The 18656-nt window shown below is 41.3% G+C and overlaps 1 protein-coding gene across 1 annotated transcript in view; it reads left to right on the top strand.

Moving 5' to 3' along the window:
• Window positions 1-18656, top strand: part of cdhr2 (cadherin related family member 2) — a 47549-nt gene that overhangs the window by 11205 nt on the left and 17688 nt on the right. Inside the window, exons 2-7 of the mRNA XM_033030083.1 lie at window positions 2386-2455; window positions 3838-4458; window positions 10140-10211; window positions 11851-11900; window positions 16260-16417; window positions 17566-17668. Coding sequence (XP_032885974.1) covers window positions 2386-2455; window positions 3838-4458; window positions 10140-10211; window positions 11851-11900; window positions 16260-16417; window positions 17566-17668 — 1074 coding nt within the window. The remainder of the gene's footprint in view (window positions 1-2385; window positions 2456-3837; window positions 4459-10139; window positions 10212-11850; window positions 11901-16259; window positions 16418-17565; window positions 17669-18656) is intronic.

Here is an 18656-nt window from a genome sequence, read left to right as displayed (position 1 = left end):
TAGTCTTTAACATAAATATCCCCACATAGCGGAATCAAAGTTTCCCACTGTGAGGGAAGGCACCAAAGTTCAGTCATCCTCCTCTTTGATGTTCTTTGATGTTCACCCATGGTCAGGGCCTCCCGAGCCCCCCGCAGTCGCCGCAAAGGTGGCCCGATGTTCAGGCCCTCTCGCCGGGATGATGGTACTCCGTGTCGGAACGGAAGAACACCCTCAGCGGCTTGGACTTCGAATCGGCCACTTTTTACTGGAGACCGCGGCTCCCGAAGTCCACAGGCCGAGCTGGGTGGAGATTCACACTCGGCGAAGGGATCCCAGGGCTCCGCGATGTTGAAGTCAGCGCCGCCCATGGCTGGGAGCTCCACAAACCACAGCTTTTGCATTATCAGCTCCGTTAGACCCTTCTTCCTTTGCTACAAGGGAGATGTTGACGATCTCATCCTATAATTTTATCTTTCAATTTTATCTTTCAATTTGGGTAGGAGCTGAGTACTAAAAGGGCCAGGTGCATTAGCAGCCAATTTTCCAAGAAATTCGTTGCTCTACTTGGTTTTCTTGCAAGTTTGTCTGCTTTCTTGTTCTGTTCCCACGTTGGTTCTGCACTGGAAAAGGCCCGGGTCTTATAAAACTCTTCTGGCTGCTGGATAATCATCAAAGTACCATCAATTCACTCTTACTTTTTGTCAAGAGGTATAAACATAATTAATTCACAACCATAATCATGCCTTTTGGCTCCATAAAGTATTATCTTTTATACTTCTAATTACATCTGCCATTCATATAATTGCCCATTTCATATACAGGCACCTCACGTTTTATGCGCATTTTAATTTTGTGCATTTAAAAATATTGCACATATTTCTTTAACACCAAAGTTTGATTTTTGCACTTATGTTTTTGGAATAACGAGCTTAAATTTACTACTGACAGCGTACTCATGTATATGTTTAAGTTATACGTTATGAATAACAGCCTGTTATTGAAGCATGTAACCCCCGTATAAATTGCCTTCTGTATTGAAGACTCTTGGTATCCCTTCTATGTTACCTGTTCCTTACACACTTGCTTTGTCTATCTTATATCCCTTTTCAATTTTGTCCTAATTTTCTCTCATGTCCTTTCTTTGTTCTGTATTTTCCTTAATTTTCTATGTTATTCGTTGAATTTCAATGTTAGAAGCACCACTTTTCCTTCTAGGAATGTGCCTGCACCTTTTCTAATTTGAAGGCTTGCTACTGGTTATTCACCCTCTCCTGGCTCATTTGAATTATTTGTTTGCACATACTTGGTCCCTTCTTCAATTACTGAAATTGGCTCTCTGAAATTGGGTATCTTTTTCTTTATATCTTTCCGTCACGCCTTTAAACTTAATTATACTTGCAAAGATGGTTTCCCAGAGAGGCATATGGTGCCATTGCTGTCTAACTCCAACATTGGAGCAATAGCACTTCCTATTTCACTTGGGCAGCTTACAGCCCAACGGTAAGAATTTTGATTTCTCTAACTTCAATTAACCCTTGCACCCTCTCTCTCCGTCCCACTCCCACCCTAGTCATCGTACTAGTTGCACTGCCATCCTGTTTCACTGTCTGTATAACTCTTTGTCTCATTATCACATTGCTCACAGCCAACAATGGACCATTGTGGGCTCCAGCTTTCTTTGATTATCATTGCTTTTAAGCATATCTTTCATTCATTTGTCCTATATCTTCCATATCTCTCGTTTCCCTTCCCCCTGACTCTCAGTCTGAAGAAGGGTCTCAACCCAAAACGTCACCTGTTCCTTTTCTCCTGACATGCTGCCTGACACGCTGAGTTACTCCAGTTTTTTGTGCCTAACTTCAATGTTGCTTCCTTCCTCAGTGACCCAGATTAAGAAAGTTCTCGGATACATTTTTAGACTTCTTCACCCTTCTTGCCCCTTATGCTATTTCCACCTCTTCTAGGTCATAGTTTATGAATCTACATGACCTAGAGTGTACAGCTGATATTGCTAGGTCCCTGTACTAGGGCAATAGAAGTCCTTTATTGTTATTGCTATATTTTACCTTCATTTTTCTAAAATTTGTTCCTCCAACCATCTCATTTGAGATTGTGAACTACGCTAGTGAAAAATCTCATAGATTGACAAACAAAATTTATTCTAGGAATACCTAGGAAGTCATCTTTATTTTCAATAAGAAAAGAACAATTTTGGATTATACATTGTCAGCTGCATTTGAAAAAGTCTATGAAGGTTAGGAAAAGGGGCAGGGAGTTAGGATATGGTTGGCTTTGTTGACTCAAAATTGTTCTTCATTTTTTCTAAGATGAAGGAATGTTTCTTCAGTTATAAATGCGTTATTAAACATATGTTTAAATTATTATTTATTTTGTTGAATACAGGATATAAATGACAATTCACCAGTATTTGCTAAGTCTGTCTACTATGCCTCTGTAATGGAGAACACATTAGGTAAGCTTCAACTCCCTTCTGATGAAGAGCATCTACCTTCATTACTCATTTCCTTTGTATTTCATTGTTCCTTTTGAGTCTCTTTTCTCCCTTTCTTGTTCCATCTCTTATATTAGATAATCTATGTAATAGATCGAATAACATATGATTTGAACGTAACCAATACTCATCATTACTTCCACCATTTGAATGGTAGAATATTGGTCCAGAATTTCCTGGCGGTGGTGAATTACCCACATTGTCACTCGCCCACTGGAGAGAAGGAATGGGTGACGTTTTGTGTCAGAAACAGATCCTTCAACCTACCTACCTACAATCACTCGTACACCAGTTCTATCCTACACACTAATGACAATTTACAGAAGCCAATTAAGCTACAAACCTGTACATCTCTGCACATCACACAGAACACTGGGAGAAAACCCATGTGGTCACAGGGAGAAAGTACAAACTCCGTAGTCAGGGTCGAACCCGGGTCTCTAGCGCTGTAAGGCAGCATCTCTACCGCTCTGCCACTGTGCCACCCTGTGCCATAGATATCCATGCCTCTATTATCCTTTGTACCGTCTGGAAGCTTCCTCAGGGAGACCTCTAATTAAAATAACAAGAGAGTCCCGAATATATTAGCTTTGCTGAGTTAATGCAGAGGTCTTTTAATTTTAATTAACACTTTATTCTTAAAAGCTGATTAATTGGATCCAGTGAGATGGTGTAACCACACCTGATGGTTTATTTTAGCTGCCCTGCAATTTAGTTTATAACTGGCAGTGAGGTTTATAATCACCCTCTTATATACCATCTATTCCATCAACATTGTTAGAATTTATTAAAAATAATATTTTCATTTTGTTTTATAATTTTATAATTGGATATATGTCATTGGCCGACCCTTGGTCACCAAAACTGATGAAAACACCACTTTTGCTCAGTTCCAAACACAAAACTTTTAACAAAGACCATTATGCTGCTCTTGATGGACGTAAAGTGCTGGAGTAACTCAGCGGGTCAGGCGGCATCGCTGGCGAAAAAGCATAAGTAACATTTCAGAAGAAGAGTCCTGACTTGAAACATCACCTATCCTTTTTCTCCAGAGATGCTGCCAGGCCTACTGAGTTACTCCAGCACTGTGTCTATCTTTGGTATAAACCAGCATCTGCAGTTCTTTGTTTCCACATTATGCTGCCCTCACTGTGTTGAAGATTTAATAGCTGCAGTTTCCGAAGGAACTATCTCAGGTTTCCCTTCACATTTTGTACAACTGAACAAGTTCATGGCAATAATATCTGACTTACTTATTTTGTTGTTTGATGAATGTTTAAATGTTATCATCTCATCTAAGAACATATGCTCACTCTCCTTGTTTATTGTTGCCATGTACACAGGAGCCTTTGTGGCACTGGTTAGAGCCAGGGACAATGATGCTACAGAAATCAACAACCGGGTGATATACCAAATTGAAAACGGCAGCAGAGGAGCCTTCTTAATAAGAACGATCTTAATCAATAATACTGACCCTAAACAATACGCTGGAAATATTACCGTTGATCCAACATTTGCACTGGACTACGACAAAGGACCGAAAATTTACATTTTAGGGATCATTGCCTCGGATTTGGGAGTACCACCCAAATCAGCCTATACAAATGTCCATGTGACTGTATTGGATATGAATGATGAACCTCCTGTGCTGGATCAAATTTCAATGAGGGACCTGGATGTCATGGAAAATTATACCACGGTTGGAATAGTGAGAAACATTATTGCCAGTGATGTTGATACCAATCACTCACTGATTTATCGAGTGGTTTCAGTGGGTTGTAAGAAACGCAATATCGCTGATAAGTTACCCGATCCGCCATGCCAGTATTGGTTTGGGCTCTATAACAATGGCTCACTCTATGTCAACAAATCTTCAGTTATTGATTACGAGGAATATGATGAAGTGCTCATTACAATTCGTGTTATTGACCTTTACACTGAAAAGAATAATCAATATACTGATGGTAAGCCTGTCTTCTATGCTGTATTGTTATTTTGTTGTATTAACATGGTTACTAAACCTTCTTAGTTTTCAGAAGGTGTTCTTTATGTCAATTTGTTCTCAAAGAGAAGGAACAATTACACTGGGCCATATGCAGACGTGGCGTCATAGGGCGAGAAGCCAAAGCGAAGAAGTGGAAGCCAAATAACTGAACAGAAACAACGGCAAAAAGCCAAATAACTGAAAGCGTACGACGCCGAAAAGCCAAATAACCGAAAGTGCGCATCGTCGAAAAGCCAAATCACCGAACAGACGCAATGCCGAAAAGCCAAATAACGGACATGATGTCGCCGGGGAGCGAGACTTGTCAGCGATTGGTCCAGACCCCCACGTCCATCACATCACTAGCCGGGGGAGACGGGAGGGTGGGGGTCATTTTCTCCACACAAGACCGCCCGGGGCTGGAGGGTGATTGGGCACTCTGAACCTGAGCACCAAGGTGTAAGCGGCCGAAGGAGCGCATCCCTTGGGACAGCCCCCACTGTCCCCCCGGGACAGGCCACACTCTCACCCCCGGGGTCAGAGCTGTCCCAAGGGATGCGCTCCTTCCAAGCCCTCTGCCTTGTCTCCCCCATGCGGCCGTCTGTCCCCGCGGCTGGGGGGGAGGGGGGGGTAGTGGTGTAAATCACCTGGTGTGGGTGTCGGGGGTTGAATCACCCAAACACCCCGTATGTGGGTCAGGGTCCGGGAGTTGGGGGGGGGGAATGGGTGAATCACCCTGGTGTGGGGGTCGGGGTCCGGTGGCAGTGCATCGCGGTCAGTGACTTTATGTGGGCGGAGGGACCAGTCTGTCCCCAACTTTGTTGCAGCTGACGGGGACATTGCCAGGCTTTCATCCACGTATGTGTGTGCGCTGCCGACCCACAGCCCGTCACAGTGCGGCTGCTGGACCAATCGCTGACAATTCCCGCCACCCGCGACGTCATGGTTGTTATTTGGCTTTTCGGCATTGCGTCCGCTCGGTGAGTAGGCTTTTCGGCATTGCGCCCTTTCGGTTAGTTCGCTTTTAGGAGTCCCGCCCTTTCGGTTAGTTGGCTTTTAGGCGTCCCGCCCGTTCGTTTATTTGGCTTTTTGGCATTGCATCCGTTCGGTTATTTGGCTTTTCTGCGTTGCGTCCGTTTGGTTAGTTGGCTTTTTGGAGTGGCACCCTTTCGGTTATTTGGCTTTTCGGCATCGTACGCTTTCGGTTATTTGGCTTTTCGGCGTAGTTTCCATTCAATTATTTGGCTTCCACTTCATTGCTTTGGCTTCTCGTCCTTCGACGCCACGTTCGGGTACCCACTGGGCGGTATGGTGGCTCAGCGGTAGAGTCGCTGCCTTCCAACATCAGAGACCCAGGTTTGATCCTGACCACAGGTACTGTTTGTGCAGAGTTTGTGCGTTCTCCCTGTATCCACATGGGTTTTCTTTAGGTGATTCAGTTTCTTCTCACACTCCAAAGATGTACAGGTTTGTAGGCGAATTGGTTTCGGCAAAATTGTACATGGTCACCAGTGTGTAAGATAGAGCTAGTGTATGGGGATCGCTGGTGGGTGTGGACGGTGGGCTGAAGAGCTTGTTTCCGTGCTGTATCTCGAAACTAAACTGAACTAAACTAAACTATAGTTATGCACAATGATTTATTCTTTGTTCCTGCTTTGATGCAACTGAACTCACGATAAAGTGTAATATTAACATTCAAATCCCTTTCTTGCATTACTGATGAAGCTGTAAATTCTCCATCCAGTAGGATAATCTTATGATTTTACTATAATGTTGATTATTGTAACAATAGCATAATTCTTCTTCTTACGTATGGTGTGCACAGCCTAAAGTTGTAGGTCAAGGGTAGACATCCAGGCCAGGACAGCATCAGTTACTGGGTGGATGGCTTTGATGGCACCAGGGAAAAGCCTCAGTGGGCAGTCATTCACGATGTGTGGGATGGTCTGGTCTGGATGTCTGCAGGTGCAAGCAGGGCTGTCTTTCATCCCCCACTTATGCAGGTGATGGGCTGTTCTTGCATGGAGGGTGCGGATTCTGTTCAGGGTTAGCTATTGCTTACGATGGAGGTCAAAACCCGGTGGTTTCACTGTGGCGTCTGTGATGACCTCTCTGTTTTTTAATGTTGGAATCGTTCCAGGCTCTGCCCCACTCAGTCTTGGACTCAAAGTCTCCGGGCACAATTAAGATCATAGTATCAGGCAGCAGACTGGCACCACTAGGAGAGCTGCTCCCTCAAAATCTAATGACCTAGGCTCAATCCTGATCTCCGATGTTATCTGTGTTGAGTTTGACTGTTCTTCTGTGATGGTATCGGTTTCCTCTGGGTTTACTTGTTTTCTCCCACATCTCAAAGATGTGCAAATGAAAAGGTTAATTGGTCACTAGAAATTGCTTCGAATGTGCAGGTGAATCGTGAATCTGGGAGAATCAATGGAAATTTGGAGAGATAAAAAGAAATATTAATGTAGGATTGCTGCAAATGAATGTTTGGCAGACGCAGATTTGGCGGCCCAAATGGCCTGGTTCTGTGTTGAAAGAGTCTATGATCTGCAATGGACATTTTCAATGGACATTGAGAATGATTGTGTTGACTCTATTCTGCATTAAAAGCCCAACTGACTGGGTTGTCTGGTCGGAAGCTAACGTTACATAAGTTCTGATCCAACACCAAGTATTGAGAGAATGTCTGGGCTTTAGAGATTCCAGCAGTACAATTTCTATTTTGAAATGTGAGTATAATTTAAAAAACAGGATCATGAACTTAATAGCTTTCTTAAAGTTGATTAAAAGTTGGATAAGAAATTAAACTTGTCGTGGTCTAATTTTTAATAAACTGTGTTATAGTATTTTATAAGAGATTTGTATAGGAAAAAATGGCTGTGCATTGGTGATAGATGGAGTATAAAATGTGAAGGTTATTGATATGCAGAACATAGAAAACTGGTGCAGGAGGAGGCTATATGGCCCTTCGAGCCAGCACCGCAGGCATCAACATGGCTTAGATCAATTTTGTGTGCTGGAGACCAAAGATTTAATAAAGAGACTGGTTCAATAGGCATTTATAGATTTACAACTAAGGAAGAGAAATGGAAGAAAAATGCATGGATTGACAAATTACATAAGGGATATATTGTGTGGATAACGGTGATGCAAGAAAAAGTTGTTGAATTTGTGCGAACCTGACCAGAATAATCAGTTTTGTGACTTGGATTCTTCTGTCATTGATTGTTCGGAGATTCTGAAGTCTATCAATAGTTGGTTGAAGCTGGCTGAACATTTGCATTGAACAATTCTCATAGACAGCAAGCCAGCAAGTAAAACCAACAATTTTCAGTTTTCATTTTAACCATTTAATGGCACAAGAAAGAAAGAGTGACATGGACTCATCAGATTAAGGCAAAAATTGAATTAACATGTAAAAATCTATATGATTAAAACTCAAATCTTGACCTCTTCCTGTTTGCACTGCATATTGATTTTAGAAAAAACGCTACCACTTACGGCTGTGATTTCTGGCCATCTTACTCGGAGGGTTTTTCCCCATCGATTAAAAATAAAAGACTTATTAATGTTTCAAAAATGTTGAGATTCTCTCTCCTGTCAATCACACCATGAAGGCCACGCCCCTTCTGGTGGGAGGGGGAGAGATTATAAATCCCGGAGGTGTGGACTGCCTCAGTCTCTGCAAGATGGGGGAGCGAGAGGTCACAACTCTCAGTCTGAGCTGTGAATAACACTGACCACATGTCTACTAAACTGGGAGTGGTTTTACTGACCTGTGAGTTCCCATTAATGTAGTTTGAAAATGCCAAAGTGGTTTGGTTTGAAAATGCAAAAGTGGTTTGGTTTGAAAATGCAAAAGTGGTTTGGTTTGAAAATGCAAAAGTGGTTTGGTTTGAAAATGCAAAAGTGGTGTGACCTTTGCCTTATTGAAAAGTGGTGTGGCCTTTGCCTTATTGAAAAGTGGTGTGGCCTTTGCCTTATTGAAAAGTGATGTGGCCTTTGCCTTATTGAAAAGTGGTGTTGCCTTTGCCTTATTGAAAAGTGGTGTGGCCTTTGCCTTATTGAAAAGTGGTGTTGCCTTTGCCTTATTGAAAGGTGGTGTGCCTTTGCCTTATTGGAAAGGTGGTGTGCCTTTGCCTTATTGGAAAGTGGTGTTGCCTTTGCCTTATTGAAAAGTGATGTTGCCTTTGCCTTATTGAAAAGTGGTGTTGCCTTCTATATAATTAAAAGTCTAATCTTGACCACTTCCTGTTTGCACTGTATATTGATTTTAGAAAAAACGCTATCACGTACGGCTGCGATTTTTGGCTATCTTACTCAGAGTCCCCCTCCACTCATCAGGTGCCGAGGATCTTTCCCATCGATGCAAATTAAAAGAGTTCTTAGTATTTAAAAAATGTTGAGATTCTCTCTCCTGTCAATCACGCCATGAAGTCCCCTTCCGGTGGGAGGGGGGACTACAAAACCTGGAAGTGTGGGTGTGGCTCAATCTCTGCTGGATGGGGGAGGGAGAGGCCACGACTCTCTGTCTTTGGTGGCCTTGCACCCGGCTTGAAATGGTAGGAAACTGGACTTGAATTTGGTGGCCTTGCACCCTGCCTGAAACAATATGAAACTGCATTTGAATTTGGTGGCCTTGCACCCTGCCTGAAACGGTATGAAACTGCACTTGATTTTGGTGGCCTTGCACCCTGCTAGAAATGGAATTTCAAGGAATAGCCGTGAGTCAACTGCCAGCCCACCAGCCGTGAGTGAGTGTGCTGCCAGCACACCAGGCTTGAGTGACTGAGCCGCCAGCCCAAGAATCCATTCGGCCCACAATCTCCATACTAGCCCTCTGGAAACCAGTCCCTTCATGCATGCTGTTAAACTGAGAATTTTGCATCCCCAGAGCTGGACTGTAACTTTTACTGTATTTATCTAAGGACATTACTATCTACACATACATGCAAATGTGGCTTAGTGTGCATTAAATCTCAATTACACTTTAAATTAAAAAAGTAAAATTTTAAAGACATTTCCAGTGCAAACAGTATCTTAAATTCCAATAGAAGCCCAGATTTATTAAGCGTTTGCTTAGGATCCCTATGAATCAATGTATCCCATGGCAGAGGAGAGATTCACTGACAACTGCTGCTAGATTTCTACATTGAACTGTTAAGGGAATCTAAACCATCATTACAATGGCAAAATCCGAGCAAATTAACTTTCACTAATTCAGAATTACATAATTCATAATTTCACGAGAATTCATATTTGAATTACCCAATCGCTGTTTGGGACATGGAGCAAGTACACAGAAGTGGTTTGGGATGGTATCTTGTTTGATATGAAAGACAGTCTGTAAGGATTATTGTCAGTGTTGCAGTTATCCTATTGCAGACATGTGTAATATCATCTTTATACAGTTTACTTGGTATTGATTTTCCGATTTACCATACACTATCTCCTGACCGAAGAGACCGGCAGCTAGTCAGTTCACTGGCCTCTATCTATCCTCCTAATTGAACTTTTACAACTGAGGTATTTAAGTTGCATCCTGTTATGTGCACAGGATATACAACAACAACAAAAAGCTTCCTGTAAGGATTAGATGATTAGATAATTTGAAGCATAGGGTTCAAAATTGTAATTATTATTTTTTAACCTTGATAGGTACACTTACCATCAAAATTGTGGATGCGAATGACAACCCACCTGTGTTTCTTGCCTTTAAAAGCAAGTCTGGTAGGTCTCTAAACTGTACAATAACATTGTAAAATGCAGTTAATTACGTGTAGAGCATTTGTATAAAGCCCTGTTTTCAAATATAACATGGATGTTGATTCATTCATTTTACTGCGATCTTAATAATTATAAAATGTTGTGATCAAAACTGAGACAGGGGATTTGCATAAAATAATGTTTCTTTTCCCCCATAATGATTTCCTATAACTGCTGAATTCTACAGAACATGTTAATTACAATCATATGCCACTGGTACAAGTGTAGCAATGACAGGAACATAATGCACAGCTTGTTCTTATTCTGGAGAATAATTTTGCTGGCAAAATATTACGATATAAGATGATAGTTTTTTACCATCTTTCTCTGCCATTTCTTTTCTTTGGCTGCAAACGTGAGGTAAGGTTGTTGAATAATTATCACATTAGCTGAAGGTGAAAAGGTTGCAGTAAGAGGTCATAGCCAATTAAAAAATATGCTCAATTTTCTCTTCCTTTGTAGTAAATCAAAAGGAAAATTGAGTTTATAACAGGCAGGCCATCTACTTATACTGCTTTTCCTTTCCCAAGTGTAAATTGCATCCTTTCTCTTCCATGCTGCAAGAGGACTGGCAATTATTATGTTATCAGCTATATTTGTGGGCAATTTTGATGCAAAACTCTCCTTCCATTCTTGATTGCCCTGAATGCACTTAAAGTCAAACACACACAGTATGGATGGGCAGATGACTAGGTGCTCTCTGCTTGTCGATCACCCAGAAGTCATATCTGACTACATTGTCAACACCATGCACTCAGTCAACAACAACCATCTTGAACTGTGCAAGAAGGACCTGCAGATGCTGGTTTACACCAAAAATGTACACAAAATGCTGGAGTAGTTCAGCAGGAATGGGTAACGTTTCAGGTCGAGTCCCTTCTACAGATCATCTTGAACTTGCTGTTGTGTGTCATTTTAACTCCCTTTCCCATTCCTACACTGACCTATCTGTCCTTGGTCTTCTCCACTGCCACAGTGGGACCAAACGTGAAGAACAACACCTTATCTTCTGCTTGGGTAGCCGATAGCCTATTAGTTTGAACATTGAATTTTGTAATTTCAGTAACCGACTCCCACTGTGTTCCTTTCCCATTGCCAGTCCACCCAGAGTCTCTCCCCTCTTTTTAATCTTATCTATCCCCCTCCCCCACCCTGATTACCTCAACTCCCCCACTTGGTTCCATCCGATCATCACCCACACAGCCATCAACTTGGATTTCTTTTCCCTCCGTTCATTTCTACTATCCCCACCTAGATCTGATTCCATCTGTCCATGATACCTCCCTTATCTGATTTCACCATCAACTACCGGCCTCTGTCTCACCTCTTGCTTCTATATACTGGTTATCTTCCATCTACACTCTTAGTCCCGATGGCCGATATTTCTCAGCCTGATATACCGACTATCTCTTTGCCTTTACAGATGCGTGACCTGCTGATTTCCTCCAGCAATTTGTTTTTAACTTCATATCTGATCCCTGTGACTTGGACTGGAACAGATATGAAGCGATAAACAAACTGGGAGGCTTACAGGGTGAATTGATCACACTTGAAGTTCTATGATACCAATCTTTGAGATGCAGCATTTTCTTTTTCATTTCAGTTATCGTGGCCGAATTAGCAACAATTTCTGCTGAAGTAACAACAGTTCAGGTCTGTCAAAACTAATGTGTGCGTTTGTTAAATTTCACTGACTTGTTGAGTTCTTGTTAGTATCTGCTAGTCTGGAGGTGATACAGCACTAGAAGTGGAAAATCCAGACTGAAACTGCTGCTGTTTTAGAATTATTTTGTATCCTGACACAAGATATTTCCTTTTGTAGAAGAATTGTTCTGCACACCACCAGACAGGCCCTTCCAAATGTGTACTCCAATCAAATCTACACCTCTTTACGTTTAATTTGTTAAAAAGGCAAAAAGACAACACTGAAAATCTTTAATATTGATAGCACAATGAGAAATTTATTCTCAGTGATATAATGATCTTAACAGGGAGTGTTTTTTGCAGAGAGTTCTGTTTTCACATTGGAGATCATATATACATGTTTATACAAGTAATTTAATCAATTTCAAACATCTATTTCCAATGGGGAAACTGAAATGAAAATCTGAAGCTATTACTAGGTTATTTTTGTACCACTCAGATGGTATGAACTCCAAATGTTGTATTTCACAGTTGTGCAGAGGTAGAGTTGTTGTCTTACAGCACCAGAGACCCAGGTTCGATTCTGACTATGGGTGCTGTCTGTACGGAGTTTGCACGTTCTCCCTGTGATGGCGTGGGTTTTCTTTGGGTGCTCTAGTTTCCTCCCTCACTCCAAAGACGTATAGGTTTGTAGATTAATTGGCTTTGGTAAAGCTATAAATTGTCCTTCATGTGTAGGATAGTGCTAGTGTACAGGGCGAACGTTGATCTGTTCACTCAGTAGATGAACAATCTCTTTCTATGCTGCATCTCTGAAGTCAAAAGTTCAGTGAGCTTAAGTTTAATTTTGCAATGATTTCAGATTTTTCTTTTGCCTACTGCAAACAAAGGTTTAAATTTGATTACAATATTTGTTGAATTATGGATATATACAGCCAGAAAGTGTTGCCTTTTTTTTTAACATTGCTCATGTGGAAATTGGTTCTTTACTGGAGGCCAAAATCTGATTTCACACCTTCCTGGAAATCAATCAGGCACTTCCTGTAGCAGACGGTATTTGTGGAATCAGTTACTTTCCATATTGGATGCACACTAAATTATGTTTTTGCCCCTGAACAATACTTGTTTAGGTAATTAACTGGTGAAATTGGTTTACGTAACACTATTGCTGTTGTACACGCTCAATCCAATTCAATGTTAATAATTTTGTTTGCTGTGCAGCAGTGTGTTATAAAGTGATCCACCCCTGCACTGGTCACAACCTGGCACTGGAAGCTAATTTGAGTAAGTGCCCTCCAACTTACTTACCAGCTCTCCTCTGCTTCCATCATCTACAATCTTCCAAGCCTCAGCCTCCTTCACCTCACGATCACCTTCTGATTCCCTGGCTCAGATATCTCTACCGTGGGCGGCACAGTGGCGCAGCGGTAGAGTTGTTTACAGCACTTGCAGCGCCGGAGACCCGGGTTCGATCCTTACTACAGGTTCTGTCTGTACAGAGTTTGTACGTTCTCCCCGTGACCGCGTGGGTTTTCTCTGAGATCTTCGGTTTATTCCCACACTCCAAACACATACAGATTTGTAGGACAATTGGCTTGGTGTATGTAAAATTGTTCCTAGTGTGTGTAAGATAGTGCTAATGTGCTGGGATCGCTGGTTGGTGCGGACTCGGTGGGCTGAAGGGGCTGATGTATCTCTAAACAAAACTAAACCAAAATCCTTTTAAGATCACTAAGTGCAGGCCTCGGACTCATTGACATGTCTTCACCTGCTTCCCAATCGCGGGCAATACCTTCTGGCCTAAAAATCCATTGGCTCACATGGAGGTATGTAAATAGTGTGCTATCATTATTAAAGATTTTTTGTGTGGTCTTTTTGCCTTTTTAATAAATTAAACGTAAACAGATGTAGATTGGATTGGAGTAAACAGTCGGAAGGGCCTCAGTGTTCAAGAAGAAGGGTTTTGGCCCGAAACATCACCTATTTCCTTCGCTCCATAGATGCTGCTGCACCCGCTGAGTTTCTCCAGCATTTTTGTGTACCAGTCGGAAGGGCCTGTCTGATGGTGTGCAGATCAGGCACTGTTAAATATTATACGAAAGGAAATGCCCCGTATCAACAAACAATTTAGTCATGGATTGCCACTTATAATTTCACTGGCACTCTGGGCCAAAGGTGTTGGAAGTTCCTGAATCAGTCTGACATGAGGAAGGAATTCTCCCTCTTGTGCAACACCTGGTACTGTAGCCGTGTCCAAGGTGATTGTTGTTGGAATGAACTGCAGATGCTGGTTTAAACCGGAGATCATATATACATGTTACAATTTAATCAATGGGAAAACTGAAAGAAAACTGAAAGTTTAAGAATAAGGAGTAAGCCATTTATAACGGAGATGAGGAAACACTTTTTCTCACAGAGAGTGGTGAGTTTGTGGAATTCTCTGCCTCAGAGGGCGGTGGAGGCAGGTTCTCTGGATGCTTTCAAGAGAGAGCTAGATAGGGCTCTCAAAAATAGCGCAGTCAGGGGATATGGGGAGAAGGCAGGAACGGGGTACTGATTGGGGATGATTAGCCATGAGCACATTGAATGGAGGTGCTGGCTCGAAGGGCCGAATGGCCTACTCCTGCACCTATTGTCTATTGTCTCTTGTCTTAAAATCTGAAGCTATTTCTAGATTAGCATTTCTAGACTACCTGGCTAGCCACAAGAGACCGAGGCTCTTCCTCATGTTAGACTGATGCAGGAACCTTTGACACCTTTGGCCTAGGGTGCCACTGAATTTGCAAGTGGCAGTCCATGACTAACCTGTTTGTTGACACAAACTGCAGCAAACTATTTACATAGCTCCATGCGAGCCTCTGAATTTTTAGGACTTTGCCCACGAATTCTCGTTTCTTGTAGGCCTATAATAATTTGAAAATTACCTGCTTCAATTTAATTTCAGTTATTTCAATTTAAAATAACTTTAAATTAACATAAAGGGCCCTCTGTCCATGAAAATGATTTCATACGCAGGTTTAAAACATTGCTCTGACACACCTGATTACGTTGAGTAGCAATTACAGTAATTCAGAAAAAAAGATACAAGTATTCAAAGTTTAAAAAAAATGGAAATCTTAAGTATTGACATACCAGTCTAGAAAATACAAATTATGTGTTTGTCATGGTTAATCTCAAGGCAAGATGCTTAAGGCATTTCATTCAATCAAATGCATTTTGAGAGGGAGAGATGGAGCATAATTATCAATGGTAGTAAAGCTTCAAATTGTCATAATTCACATATACTAATGTTATTCCATGTATCTTAGTCATTAATTTTAATCAATGAATGTCAGTGTAAAATAGCACCCATGAGCATATTGTATAAATATGTTAAGTATAGATATGCTTCAGTGTTTGAATGCTCTTTCTCATGGTGGGCTCAAATCTTGTAATATTTAATCAAATAACAATATGAATTAAATGAGAATACGTTAGTTGCACTGAAGGGCTTTCCTCAGATTTCCAAATGTGTCTTCGTGCACTTTCTTTCTGATGTCTTCCTGCCCCAACTGATCTCTGAATTTGGTAGACAAAAATGCTGGAGAAACTCAGCGGGTGAGGCAGCAACTATGCAGTGAAGGAATAGGTGACGTTTCGGGTTGAGACCCTTCTTCAGACTGATGTGGGGGTGGTGGGTGGGGGGCAGGAAGAAGAAAGGAAGAGGTGGAGACAGTAGGCTGTGGGAGAGCTTGGAAGGGGAGGTGAAGGAGGGAGAAAGCAAGGACTACCTGAAATTGGAGAAGTCAATGTTCATATCGCTGGGGTGTAAACTACCCAAGTGACATATGAGGTGCTGCTTCTCCAATTTGCGGTGGGACTCACTCTGACCATGGAGGAGGCCCAGGACAGAAAGGTCAGATATGGAATGGGAGGGGGAGTTGAAGTGCTGAGCCACTGGGAGATCGGGTTGGTTAATGTGGACTGTGCGGAGGTGTTGAATCTGTGATCATTAATTTATCATGCATTGCATTCCAATTCCTAATTTAAGGGTCGAGAGCCAAGAGTGTTTAATTGTCATATGTACCAACAACAGGACAAAGAAATTCTTACTTGCAGCAGCTTTTGATTTACTTCAAATTGATTTAATCGATATATATGACAAATAATAAATGACCCAGCACCAATCACTGTGGCACACCACTCTAAAATCTAAAAGGCAACCATTTACTTACACCATTCTACATCGAGCCAATTTTGTGATGTTTATAGCTGATGCATAAATGTGAACCTAATGCTGGTACAACATTGAAAGGCCACTGGAGCTGGCATTAAAATTAATTTGGGTTATAAATTAGCTGCTAATTAATTCAAAGTTTCTCTTGACAGGCAGCTGACAATGATACTGGAAAAAATGGCGAAATTAATTTTGTTGTAACCCACGTTCTATTCATTTATTCGGATGGCCGACCAAGCATTGTATTGCCAGATGTATTTGAAGCATCGAGAGCGACCCTCATTGGTGATGAATACACAGCAACTATCAGGTAATGTAGAAACAAGGATCTGCAGAGGCTGATTTATATTAAAAGAGACACTAAGTGCTGCAGTAACTCAGTGGGTCAGGCAGCATCCCTTGAGATCATGGATAGGTGACGTTTCAGGTTTGCATGCTTTTTCAGACACTCAGACAAGTCTGAAGAAGGGTCCCAACCAAAAATGTCATCTATCCATGATCTCCAGGGATGCTGCCTGAACCGTTAAATTACTCCAGCACAGTGTAATTATCAGGTAATGTTTGAATTTTTTTACTGAGTTACTTTACAGCAACTATACCTAATGATAAAGATAGACACAAAATACTGGAATAACTCAGCGGGACAGGCAGCATCTCTGGAGAGAAGGAATGGGTGACGTTTCGGGTCGAGACCCTTCTTCAGGCTTCTTTGAATGTCTGGAAAAGCATCCCAACCTGCAAAACTATGCTAAACTGTAGTAATGCAACAGCAATCATCGAGAAATGTTCGAGCGAGTACAGGCCATCTTCCTGATATGAACCAGTCCACTCTAGATTTTCTGCTCTTGATCCTGACACTTTGAACCCCAATAAAGGTGGCCAGACATCCCCAGCTCCTTGCATTCAGCCTATCTTTGATCACAATGCTTTTCTGATGGGTAGTATTAACTGTAGCTAGAAGTGGTCAATTTTATATTGATTTGGATGTGTCAAATGTGGTGACAAATATTCTTATCTCCGGGTGTTAAATGAGGGTTACGGACGTAAAACAAATATCTTCTTAATTACTTCTTTAGGTTTGATTTGTTTATGACCCACAGGCTCATAAATTCACAAGGGCTTTGAAATGTATTTCTTGAAATGTATTTATTTTTTGTCTCTGGCACCATTGCTGTCTCTATGGAAAGATATTGTATGAAAAGAGACCAATTGGTCCATTGCCACTCTGTTACCTCTTCCAGAGAGATATTTAATTAGTCCCACTCCCATGCTCTGTCCCTGGAGCCTTGATTTTATTTTCCTTTGGAGTAAACCTAAATTTCTTTCTGAGAGCAAATTAAATTGCTTTGTCCAGGAATGGGCCCTTGTATACAGAGGTCAGGGACATGAGCCTTCTTTCTGCTGTTCAATGCTTTTACCTGAAGTAAACATTCAGAATAATTTACTGTTGTTTTCTAGAATTAAATCCTCACTGGACAAAACATTAAAGGGTCAATATAATGTAACCATAAAAGCAAAGGATAAAGGAGATCCCAGCTTAGATGCAACAAATTACTTAGATGTAAGTATTGTTAAGATGATTCATTTTGCTATGTGTTTCTTCATATCAATATATGCTCTCACTGATGAATTAATGGAAAGTGTTGCTCAGTTTGGTATAGACAGATAAAACATAATGTAATATGATGCAGCAACTTGATGAATCTCTTTCCTATCAGTTCTAGTTTATGAAGTGTGATGATGATGGGCTGATTCTCACACAACATAGATATTTCAGAATTGATTGTCTTGCTTTTCACTTTCCGCTTTGTAATGGGGTTGAAGCTGGGAATGAAGGAATGTATAATGGGAGTTATGCATCAATCTGATGCCACTGTTTGAATTTTCACCCTTTATCACTTTTTGGATGATCTCATATTCTGCCTCCTAACTTCCAAAAAATGTATTCCTATTATACGGCTCATTGATATGTATTGGTTTGTTTCTCTTCAAAAGTCAAAGCATACCTTTACAAACAAAGTAGTGTCTCTTGGGCAGTGGGCATCCTCTTTTAGCTCTGCCAGGAGAAGGTTACAAGGAGGATACACAGGTTCCTTTCCATACAGAATTAAAACACCCTTTATCTAATATCATTCAATACAGAAACAGTCTATACAGATATCAAGCAAAATTTCAGAGTCTTATTATGTAAACAAGGCAAAGGAAAATTGGCTTTTCTTATCAATTTGTACAGATGCACCAAATTTTGATGCATCACTGCTTGGTATGGTAATTGCTTTGCCCAAGACCACAAGAAATTGTAAATAGTTGTGAACACAGCCCAGTCCATCACACAAACCAGTCTCCCACTCCCATCAACTCCATCTACACATCACACTGCCTTGGGAAAGCAGGCAAAGTAATCAAAGACCACTCACTCCTCAGTCATTCACCTCTCCCGATGAGCAGAAGATTCAAAAGCTTAAAAGCAATTACTACCAAATTCAAGAGCAGCGGCTTCCCCGCTGTTATCAGACTCGTGAACAGACCTCTCATATGCTTAGGATGAA

The sequence above is a fragment of the Amblyraja radiata genome, chromosome 11 (genome assembly GCF_010909765.2).
Source record: "Amblyraja radiata isolate CabotCenter1 chromosome 11, sAmbRad1.1.pri, whole genome shotgun sequence".
Lineage (NCBI taxonomy): Eukaryota > Metazoa > Chordata > Chondrichthyes > Rajiformes > Rajidae > Amblyraja > Amblyraja radiata.
The sequence above is the reverse complement of the archived record's forward strand: the minus strand, read 5'-3'. Positions and strand labels throughout refer to the sequence as shown.